Genomic DNA, 16165 nt, shown 5'->3' on the forward strand with positions numbered 1-16165 from the left:
GAATCCTGAAAATTATGCAGAGAAGATACTATAACCTTAATATTTTAACAATTAAAGGATTTGATCAAGGTTTGATTATTAGTGGGGCTCAAAAAAGAATGTCAGACATAAGAAATTTTTTTTTTTTTTTACCAACATGGCCATAAATTAAATTACTAGGTAAATTGCTGTAATTTTGTCAATGAGATTGTGAGGTGAACTCAGACATTCAATTAAGATGAATTGGACCTTTTTCTAATAACAAACAGAATATATAGAATAATAATAAAAAAAACCCAAAAGCCATTATTGTTGTAGCCAACCAATAAAGAAATAAATAATGTTGTTAAATCCTATATGTTTCATATACCATTTTAATACCAGTGCTAAAATAGGAAATATTGAATTTAGGGTACAAAGCAAGTCACGAAATTGTCTGAAATGAATCCAGTAAAGCACTGTATTTGTGGATTTTTTGTTAATCTATATCATAATCCAAGTTAAGTCTTGTTTTAAATGGGTTGACCTAATTTGTCATGAGAAAGGTATAAACAGAAAGAAATCTATATGGAGAGGTTTGCCGCTTATTCCAGATTTAAGACTAATCCATTATGTGACTCAGGATAAATCAACTTCCCTGGCTTTCCTTTCATTCCCCCAAAATGAACGAGATTGCCTATTCACAATCCCTCAAATCAGCACCATTTATAAGGTTCTGTGAATAGCTGTAAGCCACACTTAAGATAATATATGTGTTCAAATAATCTGTGTAATGTTTCCTATTGTTAAACCAATGGAAACCAGTAACAGGGACAAGGATATTCTTGTTCTATATTATGGGAATTCAGGAAAACAAATACATAATTGTGCATGATAATAAAATTAAGAAAATCAAATATGTTCAAATTAGCAACTTTTCAGTGTAGGGAATTTACAAGACATTATTTCTGACTAATATTTCATTCATTTAACATTTTCTCAAGAAATTATATATATATTGAGCTCCTACCATAAGACACATACAAGGAATACAGCTTGCCCTGAAATGTGTCTTAGGCTTGTTAAATAAGTAATGTAAACATGATTTGAACACATTAGAAGTAAAATACTTGGCAAAAAAAAAAAAAGTAACTTTGGTAGGATTCAGTAGAACATTCTCCTGAAGACAATACCTTTAAGTTGGAACTTGGAAAATGAGTGAATTAGACAAAGGGGTGGAGGAGGCAGAATATTCTAGGCATATAGAATAGCATGTGCAAAAAAAAAAAAAAAAAGACTCTCATAAATCTGTGAAACTCTGATATCCAAGTCTGTACATGCACATCTAGTAAATGAATAATGAAAAACTAGAGTAACCATCAAATGCTCATCAGAATTATATTAATAATTGTACTGTGATCTAAATTAACTTGTGTGCTACAACTGAGAATGCCTTAGTTCATTATCATCTTTTCAAAGAGTGCTTTGGCTTCTCAACTAAGTAAGGAATGCTTGCATTTATGTTTTTCTGGTTTTAGTGTCCAGACATGATAAGTGTATATGGAATTATTTAAGTAGATTTATGAATCTGTGGTAAGGTTCAGGGTGTTCCTTGGGAAGATAAACCAGCCTTTCTCATCTGAATCACAAAATTTCTCAATTCCCTTAAGGATGGTTCATAACTAAAATGTTCTAGACCCATGGGAAAAGGGTTGATTCATAACACCATGGATGCCTTAGAGCATCAGGGCTTAATTCCCTTGTGGAATCACCAGTTGACTATTTCATTGCACAACAAAGGTGAACACAGAACTTAAAACAGTTTCTTCATTTTAATAGTAGTCTAAATTCTTTAATTACTCATAATATTCACCCATGGTGATTCTGTGAAAACTGAAAATACTCTTACAGTTGTGGATCACATATCGATACAAACAAGGAGAGAGGAGATATAATGCTGGATTTTTTTTCATACACATTCAATATGTTACAATAGCATGTATTTTCTCATTGTATTCCTATGATAGCTAGGTAAGCTAACCTAGGTACTATTAGGCAATTTACTTGGCAGATGCAAACAATGAAATGCATGGAGTTCAAATGACTTTCTTAAGATTATACATTTAACAGATGTGAAAACCTTATAACGCAGTGTTATAATGTGCAAGCCTATGCTGTATTCTATTAATCCAGTGTTTTCAGTTATGAAATTAAAAAATTCAGGATAAGAAATAAATTCATTTTTTAACTCATTTCTTCCTGTTGTTACTGATATACAAGAATTATGTTAGTTTAACTTACACTTATATTTAAATACACTTAATTTAAAATTTATCTTTTTATAAGATATAAAATATATAATGTGCATTGACCTTTTTCTTTTTTTTTTTTTTTTTTGTAAGATACACAGGGGGAAAAAATCTACTTCTGGTTCATCGCCCCCCAGTTTCCTTTGACCTTCACACAACAGAACTACTTATTTATTTTGCAGGAAAGCAAATTTAACTTCTCAGGGAAGAGGAGCTCCATGACATCAGCTGCATTAAGTGTGTTCATTTCCTCTAGGGAAGAGGAGAAGGAAAGGAAGCTACAGACACTGAACAATGAAAGAAATTGGAAGACCAGATGAAAGCACTAATCGAAGGAAGGAAGGAGGAGCAGATGGTTTAGGAGGGAGACATGTGGGAATTGGGGGGAAAGGAAGCAATTGGCAAGGAGTGGGCTGAATGCCAAATTTGTGAAGGATCTGGAGGACACTGGGGATTTGGATGGGATATGAGTCAGCTGCTTTTTACCAAAATATCACACCAACAAGGGAAATCAAAGAAACTTGCAAAGATACACAGGATCCAGAAAGGACGGGAAAAAGTTACAAGTAGATAAAATTGCCCCCCAAAATGGTTTAAGTTTGAACTATAGATTTGATGGAAATACAATAACTTATAAAAGATCATTTCCCTACCATCTAAATTATTTTATCTTAATCAAGTAAAACACTAAAGACTGCTTTAAAGACAGGCAGGCAGAATAGTAAAAAAATTCAAAGACAGCTTATCTCAAAAGAATAATATAAATCATTCAAAAATGTTTATGTCACAAAGGGTTATTATGCCTGATAAGAATTTCAAACATGAAAAGACTAATGTCTTTCAAGCTGTCCTTTTTAATACTAAAATAAAATCATCATAAAAAAATGACAGAGTCATTATGAAGAAAATCATCCTAGAATTTCATAATTGAGTCCAGGCAAAACTTACCATGTACACTGTTTTGTATTTACTATGTTTTATTGAATCTACACAAAATTACCAAACCACTAAATCAATTAATTTTTTCTCTAAATTAACTTCCTATTTATTAGATAATTTCTCATAATTGCTTAATTCTTTCAGCAATAACTTTCAAAATGTGTGCAACTGATGCTTTTAAAAGCTTGTTGCTCCACAGCTTGGACTGCTAACGAAAATGTAAATTCAGTTGAATCACTTATTGATTCACAATATCATTTGGGATATCATTTGTCTTTTCCTAATTGCCAAATGGGAAACAAGTTAATTATTATCCTCTGTGTATAATCTCTAATAATTTTTTAGGTAAAACTTCTAGTCTTTAGAATAAATGATTTCAGTTTATCTGAGCTATAATCTTAGGTTGAATTTGACGATTCCTCTGCCATCTTTTGAGAAATTACTAAACTTACCAAATTTTATAGATCTTTGTTATGCTACAAGATTTCATTACTGGAGATAATATGAACTAATTATTGAAATTAACAAGCCTGATTTCAAGATTACCATAACATCTCCATACCCTTTCAAATAAAAGACAATATTTTATAGTGGAAGCTAAGAGACATAGTCATCCTGAGTTGAAATTTACATTGACAGCCTATCAAAATCATCATATATGTAGCAAAATCTATAGAACCCTGTAGAAAGTGTTATCAACAAACAAAACTAGTTCCCAAATTGTTGTCCCTCTCTCCTACAAATCAATTTGGAATCAGCTAATGCACTAGCAAACTTTCTCTGACAGTGGTGACTTTAGGTTAAACATGTCAATATGTACACAGAATGATCAGAATGGGGCTTAGCACATAGGAAGTGGTACGTTAAGTTCCTACTACCACCAACATCTTACCACCAACATCTTGTTTTCCCAGGGAAACTGAATTGTGAGGTAACTGTGCACAACTGGAAATAAAACAGCTTATTCATTAAGTGATACAGTAAATGAAATGAGATAATATAAAGCATTAAATATGTAGTAAATTCTCAATACATAATAGCTATTACATTATTGATGTTCATACAATAACTGTTTCTAAAGCTTTACACGTGTTTGGAAAATTTTAGGTTAAAAATGAAGTACTTTTCAAATTCATTCATGTGATATATTTAAATAGAAGTGCTGAATACAAACTTTGAAATGATAACTTGCAACATTCAATAAACATTTCATAGGTATTAAGTACCAAGTGTTGAGAATGTACTATTATTTCTATCAATATTCACTTAACTAATCTAAAAATGTTTAATTTCTATTCATCAATTATCAGATCTTACACATAAGTACATACAAATATCATTTTGTTTTATTGATACCGTGGTATAAATTTGCTATCTCACATTTATTATATGTTAAGACAAGTAACATATGTTTGTTCCACAGTGTCTGTGAGGGATTGGTCCCAAGACCCATCTCAGATACCAAAATCTGTGAAGGCTCAAATTGGTGGAGTACTGCATATATATTATGCATAACTTCCTCTAACTTTAAATCTTCTATTGCTTACAATGCTTAATACATTATAAATGTCAGGTACACCGTTATTATATTGTATTGTTTAGGAAATTATGATAAGAAAAAATCTGTATATGATCATTACAAATCCCCCCTCTTTTTTTTTTTTTTTTTTATTTCTGAATGTGTTCAACATGTGGATGGTTGAATCTATGGATATAGAGACCACAGATATGGACAGCTGACCACAATTGCTCTTGTTTCATTAATTGTCACGTGGATGCCATTGGGTACCTTAATATTTTAGTTTATAAATATATTTATTATGCATCTAAAAATCAAGGAAATAAATTTTTTATAAGCTATCCTCCATAACAAATTGAAAATTTACTACCTTGTCTACGCCTGCAATTCCTGTAGCTACCACTAAAGCATTAGCTTTATAGACGCTCAACAGACAGAATACCAAACCGATGTCTGGAGTCATTATGAAATTGTGTTGGAATCTCTCCAAAACTTCAGTAATGTAAAACAAACTGACTTTTTCATTAACATAACCATACTAATAACCATGCAATCTAAGCCAACAATTGTAAAATAAGTTACAAATTTTAATAAACTTTATAACTCTTAACAATGTTTTTACCATGAGTATATTTTTACTCTTTCTTCACTAATTCCAAAACTTTCAGTATTTATCTGACAATTTATCTCTCATTCTATTTAGAAATCCAAAATTATACTGAAGGTTTCCTTGGGCCTTTAATAATCTACCTATCAACCTTTATTCTACCTAATCCTGTAAGTGACCATCATCATGAATATTTACGACCTTTTATAATCTAGGAAAATATTTGTCATGTCTACTTTATAGTAAATTTAACTTCTTACTTAATTCAAGAGTAATTTTCATTTTTTTTGATTGAGCAGGAAAATATTGTGCATTTTTTTTTAATATTATCATTCTCTTTTTTGCACTCCTACAAAATATCTTGAACTTAAATACAATATTTCCAAAATGTAGTTCAATAAAAGAAGCACATTCCTTCTTGTGCAATTCATAGGAATGCTTTTGTGCATCAAAAAAGGAAGACTTTATTCCTCTGATTCATCTCTATTGACGAAATATCATTTATTCTAAGTTGCAAACACATGAAGTAAGTCAATTGAAACTAGTCTCTAAGTTAAACTACTTCTGTTTCTAACTATAAATGTAAATATTCATGTCTAAGAAACAACTAGAGGCAAATATTAGCTAAGACATCTTTTATTCTAAGAAAAGCATGCCAGAAGGGTTTTAAAAGATCCTCTTGTCATGTAGAGGAATAAGAAAAGGTGATTTATATATTCTTGGTTTATAATCATCATGGACCTAAGATTTGGCTCAGAATCCAAGCCAATGTAGAAAGAAATGACTTAAGAATATCAAAAATACAGGTGCAGCTACAATTCAATTACATATTTCCCCTTTTTGCAGGGTGTGTCTTTGTTCTCACAGCTGGGAGATGTGTACTTCAAATTTTCAACAAAGAAAGTCACCACATTAAAGAACTCTAGAAATTCCTATAACAAAAACTGTAGCAATAACCATGCAATTTTCAATTGCCTTTCATAAAAATGTAATGTGCTTTAATCTTCTGTTCATTCGTACTCAACACATTTGGCAAAGTACACTAGTAACAGAAATGAAAACAATCATTTGAATACAAAGCTTAGGAAAAAAGACTCACATAAAGTATCTGTAACCAACATCTCCTAAGAATTTATTTTCAATTTTTTAAAAGAAGTATCAGAAAAAAATTTCAAGCATTCCATTTATGATCTAAGTTTGAAATACTCAATTTTAGTTTTGCCTAAAGGAGGAAAAGAAAACAAAAAACAATTTTGATCTAAATAAAAACACTGACTTTGAAATTAAACTGCTGGTTTTTAATCTATTCATTTCTCCAAATGTATAAATGTGCTTTCTACCTCTAGTGTTTTATCAGTTCAACAGTCATAATTTATACAAAACACACAGACGGTTACAGAAATAGTAAAAGTTTCAGATGTTACAACTTCCTGGCATATGGAACACTATAGTGAATCATAATTTTGGCAGCATTCAAATGATTTTAAAATTATTTATACATTCTCATCCTGCCATCGTTTCATAGTCATAGTTTATTACAACTCTAAATTGTTTGATTCCCGATTAGAAGGATTCTTACATTGACTTCAAGCTACTCATGTGACTGGGGACTGATGCTTTTTAAATTAGAAGATAGCATCCTTCTAGACAGCAAAAGTAAATAAAGGCATTATAATAAATTAAGCATTTTCACATAAACCATAAAATTTTGTCTCATTCAATATATGATACAGTAGGACATTCCAAGATTTTTTTTTAAATCAGATTTACTACAGCAGTTTAAACTGTGAATGTTACAAAAAACGAATACACACAGGTGCACACACAACACATCCTTCAAAATTAACATGAACCTTTTTAACATATGAGATTACAATCACTTTTATTTTTATATAATTTATGAGATACAGCATAAGAAGGGTCATCCATGATTGACCACCAAGTCAATAATTCCCATGGTTAATTACCAATCTTCATATTACTTTATCTACCAGCTACAGTTGACTCAGTTACTGCTGACACCTCCTTAAAATGCAATATTGGTGGCTGCCCTCTGATTTTCTTCCTTTCTCATTGACTAATCCTTCTCAGTTTCGGCTGTTCTTTCTGCCTCTTCGACCTGAGAGCGTGGTCTTAGATCTCTTTCTTTCTATGCATAACCACTCCCTGGATAATTTCAGTCTCCAAATGAGGTATATACACTGATGAGTTGCAAATTTATCAGGATTGGCTGCATTATACCATGGTAAGAAATTCTCAATGATTTAATACAGCAACAATTTGTTGCTCATTCATTCCTCACGTTGATCACAGAAGATAGAGGTGGGGCAAAAGCTCTGTTGCACATAATTCAGGGGCTGAAGCTCTCAAAGTGTCCTCATGTTGTAGCTGCTCCACCTAAAACATGTGGCTTCCCTGTTTGCAGAGTGGTGAAGAAGAACATTCCTGGTTTCACTCAACTACTGATAATTTCTTTATTTTTCACTCAGAACCCATAAATCTGAAACAGTCAATTAGGTCTGCTCAAGATCTCAGGAGACAGGGAGGATGACATAGGAATAAGTACTCACATATCTACCACAACTTAATTTTTTCTCCTGCCTCAACCTCAACTCTGAATTTCTGATTTACATATCCAACTGCCCATTTGACTTGGATATGTATAAGTATTTCAAAATTCTCTTGTCAAAAACAACCCCTGGTATGTCCTGCCCCAAATCTTCTTCTATAATCTGCATGACAGTCAAGGGACTGGGTTTATGACTCAGCAGTAAAGCGCTCACTTCGCATATACAAGGCCCTGGGTTTGATCCTCAGCACCACATAAAAATAAATAAATAAATAATGATACGTAAAAAAAATAATGTCTGCACCTTTTCACTACCCAGGCCAATCAATGAAGGCAATGCTTGACTTTTCTTTTTTTCCATAAGCCATATCTAATCCATTAGCAAATATTGTTGGCTGTTGCTTCTCAGTTTATGTTGACTCTAATCACTCCTCACAACCTCCATTCCTAGCAGACCAGTTAAAACCATCATTTACCTCTTGCCCTGATTAACAAAACTCCCACCTGGCTTTCCTGCCTCTGACATTGCCACCTTCTGTGTGTTCTGGAGACAGCAAAGGCTTTTTCTGAGAAATCTCTGATTTTTCCCATTTTACTTAGAAGAAAAGCTGAACTATTCACAATGACTATAAAGTCCTATGCAGTTGGCTACCTGTCCCCACATGACACTATTTCCTGCAAATCTCTCTGTTGTTCCCTCCATTCAACCCACACTAACTTAGCACTTTAGTGACAGTGTTAGTTGCACCTCACCTTAGGGTCTTTGAATGTTCTGCTTTGTCTGTCAAGAACACCTTTTTTCCTGAAACTTTGAGAGTTTCCTTCCTCATTTTTTTTTCCATTTTTTTATATGCGACATTCTCTGATCAGGCTATTGAAAATTTCAATCCTACTGGACCTCTAATGAATCCCTCTACCTATTGACTCCTTTATTTTTCCAGGACTCGATATACTGTATTATACTATATATAACATTTAATTAGTATTGTCTGTATATACACTTTTAGAATGTAAACTCCACAAGGGCACTCACCAATTTTGATCTAATGATACATCCAGGGCATTGAGAATTTTGTCATTAATTTATATTGAAAACAAATAGGTAATCAGGAAAGACATAAGGGAAATCAGGGATAATAATGGTTTCAATGTGTTTGAATTATTAAGTCAGAGAAATGGGAATTACAGATGATGATCATTAAATGATCTGGAATACATGTTTAAGGATAGAATATTCTTATCTTAATTGTGCATAAACCCAAAAGAAATTTGTTATCACTAACAAGAGAAGCATTTGTTCCTACACCCTCTATTCCCCTGTGCTATGGGCTTCATTTCCCATAACCAACTTTTCCACATGTAGTTTTCACTTTGACATGTGACTTTTCAACACCTCTTAAATGCAGAGCTGAGTCATCCTCACCCCAGTCCATAGAATTTAAAAAATCCCCTGAGGCTCATTTTAATTCAAATCAGCGCAGAAAAAAAATGCTTGGTTGTCTTTTAAGGTCCCTAAAACTTTGTCACAACCTTCTCTTCTTTCCTCCTATTTAATTAGCACACTCATCAGTTAGCTGGTTGCTCAGAAATAGTGCAGGCATTTAAAAGATTTATGTTATAGCTGTGTTCTTCAACAACTTTAGCAGTGACCTTTACTCACACACATATTCTCCTAGGGAACTTTGATTCTTGGTAAATGAATTCACAATGGACAGATATCAGCGCATGCAGAAAAAAGGAAAAGTGTAAAGGGGAATATTTTACAATCAGAATCAATGAAAACTTGGTTGATGGAGGTGTTGTTAGTGAACACCTACCACTACAGAACAAGCAATGAAGTCACACAGAAACACTGCTATCAAGAAGAAAACACACAACCTACTACATATCATGTAATTCTCTACTTAGATCAGAGCAGGAACTTAAAATTCAATCACCTACTCTCACAGTTTTCTTTTATGAGATAAATTCATCATTAACCCTCATGACGAATGAGATTTTATTTCTCAGAAACAATATCAAACTCTATAGAACAGAAAAGCAATTTTAAAAAGAGACAGAGATATAAAAAATCCTAAAGTGACTTAGGAGACCTCATGGAAACATACTACATAACTAAAAATTTTATGAGAAACACTTTTAATGGTAATACGTGGAAATGTTATAAGCCCTGAGTTACAATAATAATTAAGTCTACATAAAAGTGTTAACTCCAAGACATTAAAATTGAAATTATAGTTTCACTTTTAGTGATCTTTAAACTAAACACCATGCATTGTCTTCACTTATTTTCGTCTACAGAGAGAGAATTGAAATATATTTATTTTAAGGAAGAACTGAAAAATGAGAGCTAATGCTAGTCTTCCTCCAAGAACCTACTTTGTGGAGCAGGGTGAAGATGTGTACAGTCAAACCTGAAGATGTTCCTGCTATTGGTTAAGTACTTACAGTTATTCTTTCATCTTTGTCATCCAGTGGAGAGCCATCCTTCTTCCAGGAGATGGTGGGCTCCGGATGGCCTCGAGGAGGCTGGCATTCCATGACAGCAGGCTCCCCTACTGCCACCATAACATCGGAGGGGTTTTGTCTGAAGTCATCCCGTAGTACTGTAGGAACAAAAATAAATCATTATACTCAATAGTGACACATGCAATCCTTATCTCTGCACTTCAGCAAAACAGACATTTACTATAATAAATTACTACTATTAGCTATCACAGTGGAGCTTGAAGAATATCTACTTACAGACAACTTCAATGTAATAAAGATATTTGGCCTTAGCATGCATGCACAGGAGGGGTAATTTGACATTCTTCAAAGGCCAGTGGGTGAATGTAGTCTGGGGCCTAGGGCCTTCACAGTTAGCATTTGAGTTCATTTTAACTTGCATTTCTTTGCTGTCTACCGCCTGCATTTTTTTCTTTCCAGATGCTAATGATTATAGTTCCTTTTACTTATCAAGATGATGCTCTCTACAGTTAAATAAATTATGTATACATACAAACAAAATATTGAAAGGAAAATAAAGATAATTCTAAGCATTATTAATTGAAAGATGTTATAGATACCTCAAATTAATGTTCAAGATTATATTATCATTATAACTTAAATGTATACATTAATAAAAAGTGAAAGATATTATTAACTTATATAGTATCAACTCTATAGTTTAGAGGCGTGAACAATTCATTACTGTAATCTCAACTGGATACTAATACAGTATTAAGCTGCTATAAGATAAGCAGTGTTATTCACTTTGTGACTGTAGGAATAAAATGTGAAAAATTAAAACAATATGTATTCATGAATACTTCATATGGTAAAATTGTCCTCAGTATCTTGATAACATCAAACCATCTCAAATTAGTTGGCATCAGTAAGTCCTAAATCACAACTCTGTTGTTGGCTAAACGTGTATTTCTTGAACACATTCTTTATGATCTCTGTTTCTAGATTTACAAAACTGATATGGAATATATACTTCATTGAGATCTAATGAATAGTTAACTTCCCCATCTTCAAATCCTTGATCCTAGGTGTAACAGAATGTGACCCATTGTAGAAGCCCAATTTAAGACAGTGCTTAAAATGTTTATAGGTATATTAAGATATACATTATGAAAAAAGATTATTTATCTTTTAAAATAAATTGCATTGTAGATTTGATACTACAATTGTACATTGGAATGGATGTCTCTCCATCCTAATGGCATTTAAAAATGTTTTCACAGATGAAGCACTACAATGTGAAAAACTTATACTCAAACCAGTATTTCAAACATTACTCTTAAATTTTAGTTTCAAAGCCTCAAATTAATAGGCTCTATTTTCCTATTTCATTTCTTGAATTTTGTTCCTCTATACCAACTGAACACATGCATATATCTTAGTAAGCCATAGTACATACTCAAAGCAGTTCTTTAATTAAAATATTGAGACAATTTGGGCAGACTATGACTATGCTAATGCCTGGAAAATACTTGCTTCACTATCTTTGGAAAAATAGTAAAAGAAAAAAAGACAAGGAAATATGACTGTACCAAGCTGTTGTGATTCTAACATCATACACTATTAATAAATTATACACTATCAATAAAATATAGACAAAAAAGTAAGATTTGTTGAAATAAAAACTCTAGCTACCTTTACCACATAATTAAAAAAAAACAGACTATTAAGAATTTCACTATTTATAAGCTTAGACTATTATTACATGTTAAGAATGTACTACAAAAAATGTAAGTTTTATAAAAAAAGCAAATGAATTAACCTTAACAAGCAACATGTATGTTTTGCTGGATAAAATTATTAATCTATGATAACACATCCGAAAAGCTTTAACACCCCAGAAATACCCAAACTAAAATATTTTTCAAGTAAAAGTAAATAATTTGCACAATTTTTCAATTTGTTAGGCTTTAGTCCAACTTGGTAATACTATATCTTATTTACAAATTGAGATCACATCTCAAATAAACCAATGAATAATAAAATGTGTTGCAAAATATCAAAGGGCTATGTCAGATAAATCAAGCTATTTTTTTCATTTATTATGTTATTGGGACTTTTACAGTATATAATGAAAAGCTAACAAAATGTAATCCATTAAAGATTGCTGCTTAGATAATGCTCATGTAATTATTTTTGCAGCTGTAAAGCATAAAACTCGAGCACTGCCTATGGCTACAGGCAATCCTGCATAAAACTATGAATTTAAGATTTTTCTCCTCTCTTTCATAAAAGCAATATTTCTTTCTTATTATACTTGCCCTGAACATTTTCTTTTGAGAAAAAATGGTATGTGTCACATTATAAAATGATATGAAGCCTTAGTTAAATTGAATTTTCTTAACACATGTGTAATTTAATTCATTAAAATAAAAATAAAATCTAAGCAATTGGCAGCGGTATGGAAGAAAAATTTTCAACATCCATATGTAGACCCAAATCCAGATCTTTTTAAACATCTCTCATTTTCTCCTCTAACATTTCTCATAATCAGTCTATATTTTGTAATATTTCTCAATTTTAATAGTATAAAAAATTAAATTTTAATTTTTAATTTGGGACTCTATTTTTCTAAAAAGGTCTCACTATTAATTTGAAAAAGAATAAATAACATACATAGTATATTCAAGTACATGTCACCTAAGAAGGTGTTAAGACATAGTCATCCTAATATTATAATCAGATTATATTTCTTCCATATTTATGAAGTTTTATGGGTATAAGCTGGTGCATATAACACAGCTCAAATGATTTCCATTTTTTCCTTTGTTAAACAGAAAAAAACAAAATCTAATCATCTTTCTGAGAAGATTTATATCGATTTTAATACAATTTGAAAATAGTAAAAGCTTTTTATCAGAAAAGAAAAATATTGGTGATGTGCTAGAAACCTATCTGTGTAATGCTGAGAAGATAAGAGGAAAAGTAGAAAATAATATGTAAACGTAAACTGTTCCAAAAACAATGGAGGCATTAATTTATTAAAATATTCTGTAGGAACATTATAAAAAATTAGAATTGAAAGAAATGAAACATTATAGAACAATATAGTAGCTGACAATATCAAATTCATCCCCAAACTAGATATAATGGAGTGTCAGGAAACTGCCACTTGCTAGCCTATGTGATTTGTCTGAAAAAAGTCAAGAGGAAAACACAGGTATCCTTATTTCCTGTGCAGTACCCTGGGCTTTCTAACCATGTCCTCATTGTCCTGTACAAAACATTTCTCTGATCAAATACATTGTGTTTCTAATGGATTTGATCCAATGTGGTTCACTGCACCACCACAGAAGGCTTGTCCTATGATGTCTGTACATCGCTGCACCAGGGTCTCATAACTCTATCCAGTCTTGATGGGCTCAAGTGCTCCTCAAGTTAATCTTGTCCCCTAATCATGTGTTCAACATCTGCAAACTATAATGCATTCAACTTCATGAAACATGGAATCTCACTGCACTTAGGGGCCTCAGGAGTATGTGGTACAAATTTTCTGTTTTAGAAATTAATAAACTAAGACTTTCATGGGTAGAGGAACATGTCACAAAGGTAATAAAAATGATGAAGATGATTTAGCAAAATGATAATGTTAATGATGGTGGATGTTTAATGAATGTTTACTGTATAAGAAACCATACTAAGTATCAAATTATTTAATCCCCAGAACAAGCTTATGATGAAATGAGTTTATTAGTTTCATTACACAATGAGGAATATTTAAAAACTTAGTGGCCAAGTTAGAATTCAGGTCTCTAGTATGATCAGATCTCTAGTTAGAATTCAGATCTCTAGCTGTCCACCTATCTGGTCTTAACACAGAGTTCACAATTCTAAGTATACAAGTATATGATATAATTAGTATTTCAATCTCTTTCCAATGGAACAGAAATTAAGTGAGAAATTTCCTTCTTGATAGCCATAAGTTTATCTTATTCTGCATTCTTGAATTTTCTCAGATTTTCCATGTTTGGAAGAAGATACTTGACATTCACAGCATATTGGGAATCAGAATTCATTATTCAGAATACACATGATGTGTTACTTATTATCAATGACTCATATTTTACCACAAAATGAACAGACTGTACAATAATAATCATTTTAATTAAATATAGGCATTTAATTATCAGTAGGTATCTTGGGGAAAACAAAGGGAGATAATAACACAGTCTTGGATTTTTTTTTTCTACTTTACAAACTACCTCGTGAATGCAACCCTGCAGCAAATAGTAAACTTGTTGATTAGGAAGAGAAAAAAATCAATGAAACCCTTAAAAAGCACAGAGTTTATTGGAAAAGAAAATAAATGAAGTATATTCCTAAAGACAACTCTATAGATATTTAGCATGCCTCTACTACAATGTGTCATATAATTATTTTTAAAATTATTAAGCATTTACCTAGTCCTTAATTTTAGTAGAGAATATGTTAGTCATTTTTATAATCCTTTTAGTTCTCTGTCTGAATTCCAATTTACATGTTGATAAGAAGAAATGCCAATTAATTTCAAAATTACTATAATTCTCTCTCATTTAACATATACATTGGGCACATTTTTTGTGCCTGACAGTTATGCTACAATTCTTGCATTTCCCTTGAAGTGAAATACATGTTAAATGCTGATATTTGTAAAAAAAAAAAAAAAAAAAAAAAACTTAATATCCACCTTGTAGGGAAAGGGCAATGCAACAGGATTTTGTTGCAGATTATTCTGAATTCACATATATGTTTGGGAGCTGGATAAGAAAGTACAAGCATATCTAAACTATTTGCATTCTTACATTGTAGTTGTTGCCATTTATGCTAATATTCCTATGTACATATATGAATCATGTGCTTAAAACTTCTTCAAATTTCTTGAATAATTCCAATCTTTTAAAAATATTTCAACAAGAATACAAATGTACAGAAAGAGAACCCATTAGAAATGAAAACTAAATAATCACATATAAAATAATATTCTGAGAAGTGTTATTCATTTACCTTATACCATCACCTTCTAAGGCTAAGAAATTTGTTTTTTAAAATAATGCATGCATCTAATGAAGGGCACCTAGGTTGGCTCCATAGCTTAGCTATTATGAATTGTGCTGCTGTAAACATTAATGTGGCTGCAGGATGGTAGTAGGCTGATTTTAAATCCTTTGGATATATACCACGGAGTAGGATAACTAGGTCAAATGGTGTTTCCATTCCTAGTTTTTTCAGGAACCTACCTACTGTTTTCCTGAATGATTGAACCAATTTGCAGACCCACCAACAATGTATGAATATACCCTAGGTGCCTTTCAACAGATGAATGGATAAAGAAAATGTGGTGTATATATACACAACGGAATCTTACTTGGCCATAAAGAAGAATGACTTTATGAAATTTGTTGGTAAATGGATGGAACTGGAGAATATCGTTCTAAGTAAAATAAGTGAGTCCTAAAAAGTCAGAGGTTGCATGTTTTGTCTGATATGTGGAAACTCATGAGGTGTTGGGGGTGGGGCGGTAAAAAAAGAAAACATAGAAGAAAGATCAGTGGATCACTCCATTGTCTACCAATAAGGAATGAAGAGAAGGGAAAAGGAATGGGATAGGGAAAGACAGTAGTATGAATCTGACCTAACATTCCTATGTACATGTACAAATACATCACAGTGACTCTCATGATCATGCACATCCACAAGATAATAGTTTAAAAAAAAAAAAAAACTATAAGAGCAGAAAGATCAGTAGAGTAGCGGGGCAAGAGAATAGGAGGTGGGAA

At 31.9% G+C, this 16165-nt stretch overlaps 1 protein-coding gene across 1 annotated transcript in view; it reads right to left on the bottom strand.

Moving 5' to 3' along the window:
* Positions 1 to 16165, bottom strand: part of Robo1 (roundabout guidance receptor 1) — a 379533-nt gene that overhangs the window by 126593 nt on the left and 236775 nt on the right. The window contains exon 3 of the mRNA XM_076868692.2: positions 10350 to 10507. Coding sequence (XP_076724807.2) covers positions 10350 to 10507 — 158 coding nt within the window. The remainder of the gene's footprint in view (positions 1 to 10349; positions 10508 to 16165) is intronic.

This window comes from Callospermophilus lateralis, chromosome 10 (assembly GCF_048772815.1).
Source record: "Callospermophilus lateralis isolate mCalLat2 chromosome 10, mCalLat2.hap1, whole genome shotgun sequence".
In the NCBI taxonomy this organism is placed as follows: Eukaryota; Metazoa; Chordata; class Mammalia; order Rodentia; family Sciuridae; genus Callospermophilus; species Callospermophilus lateralis.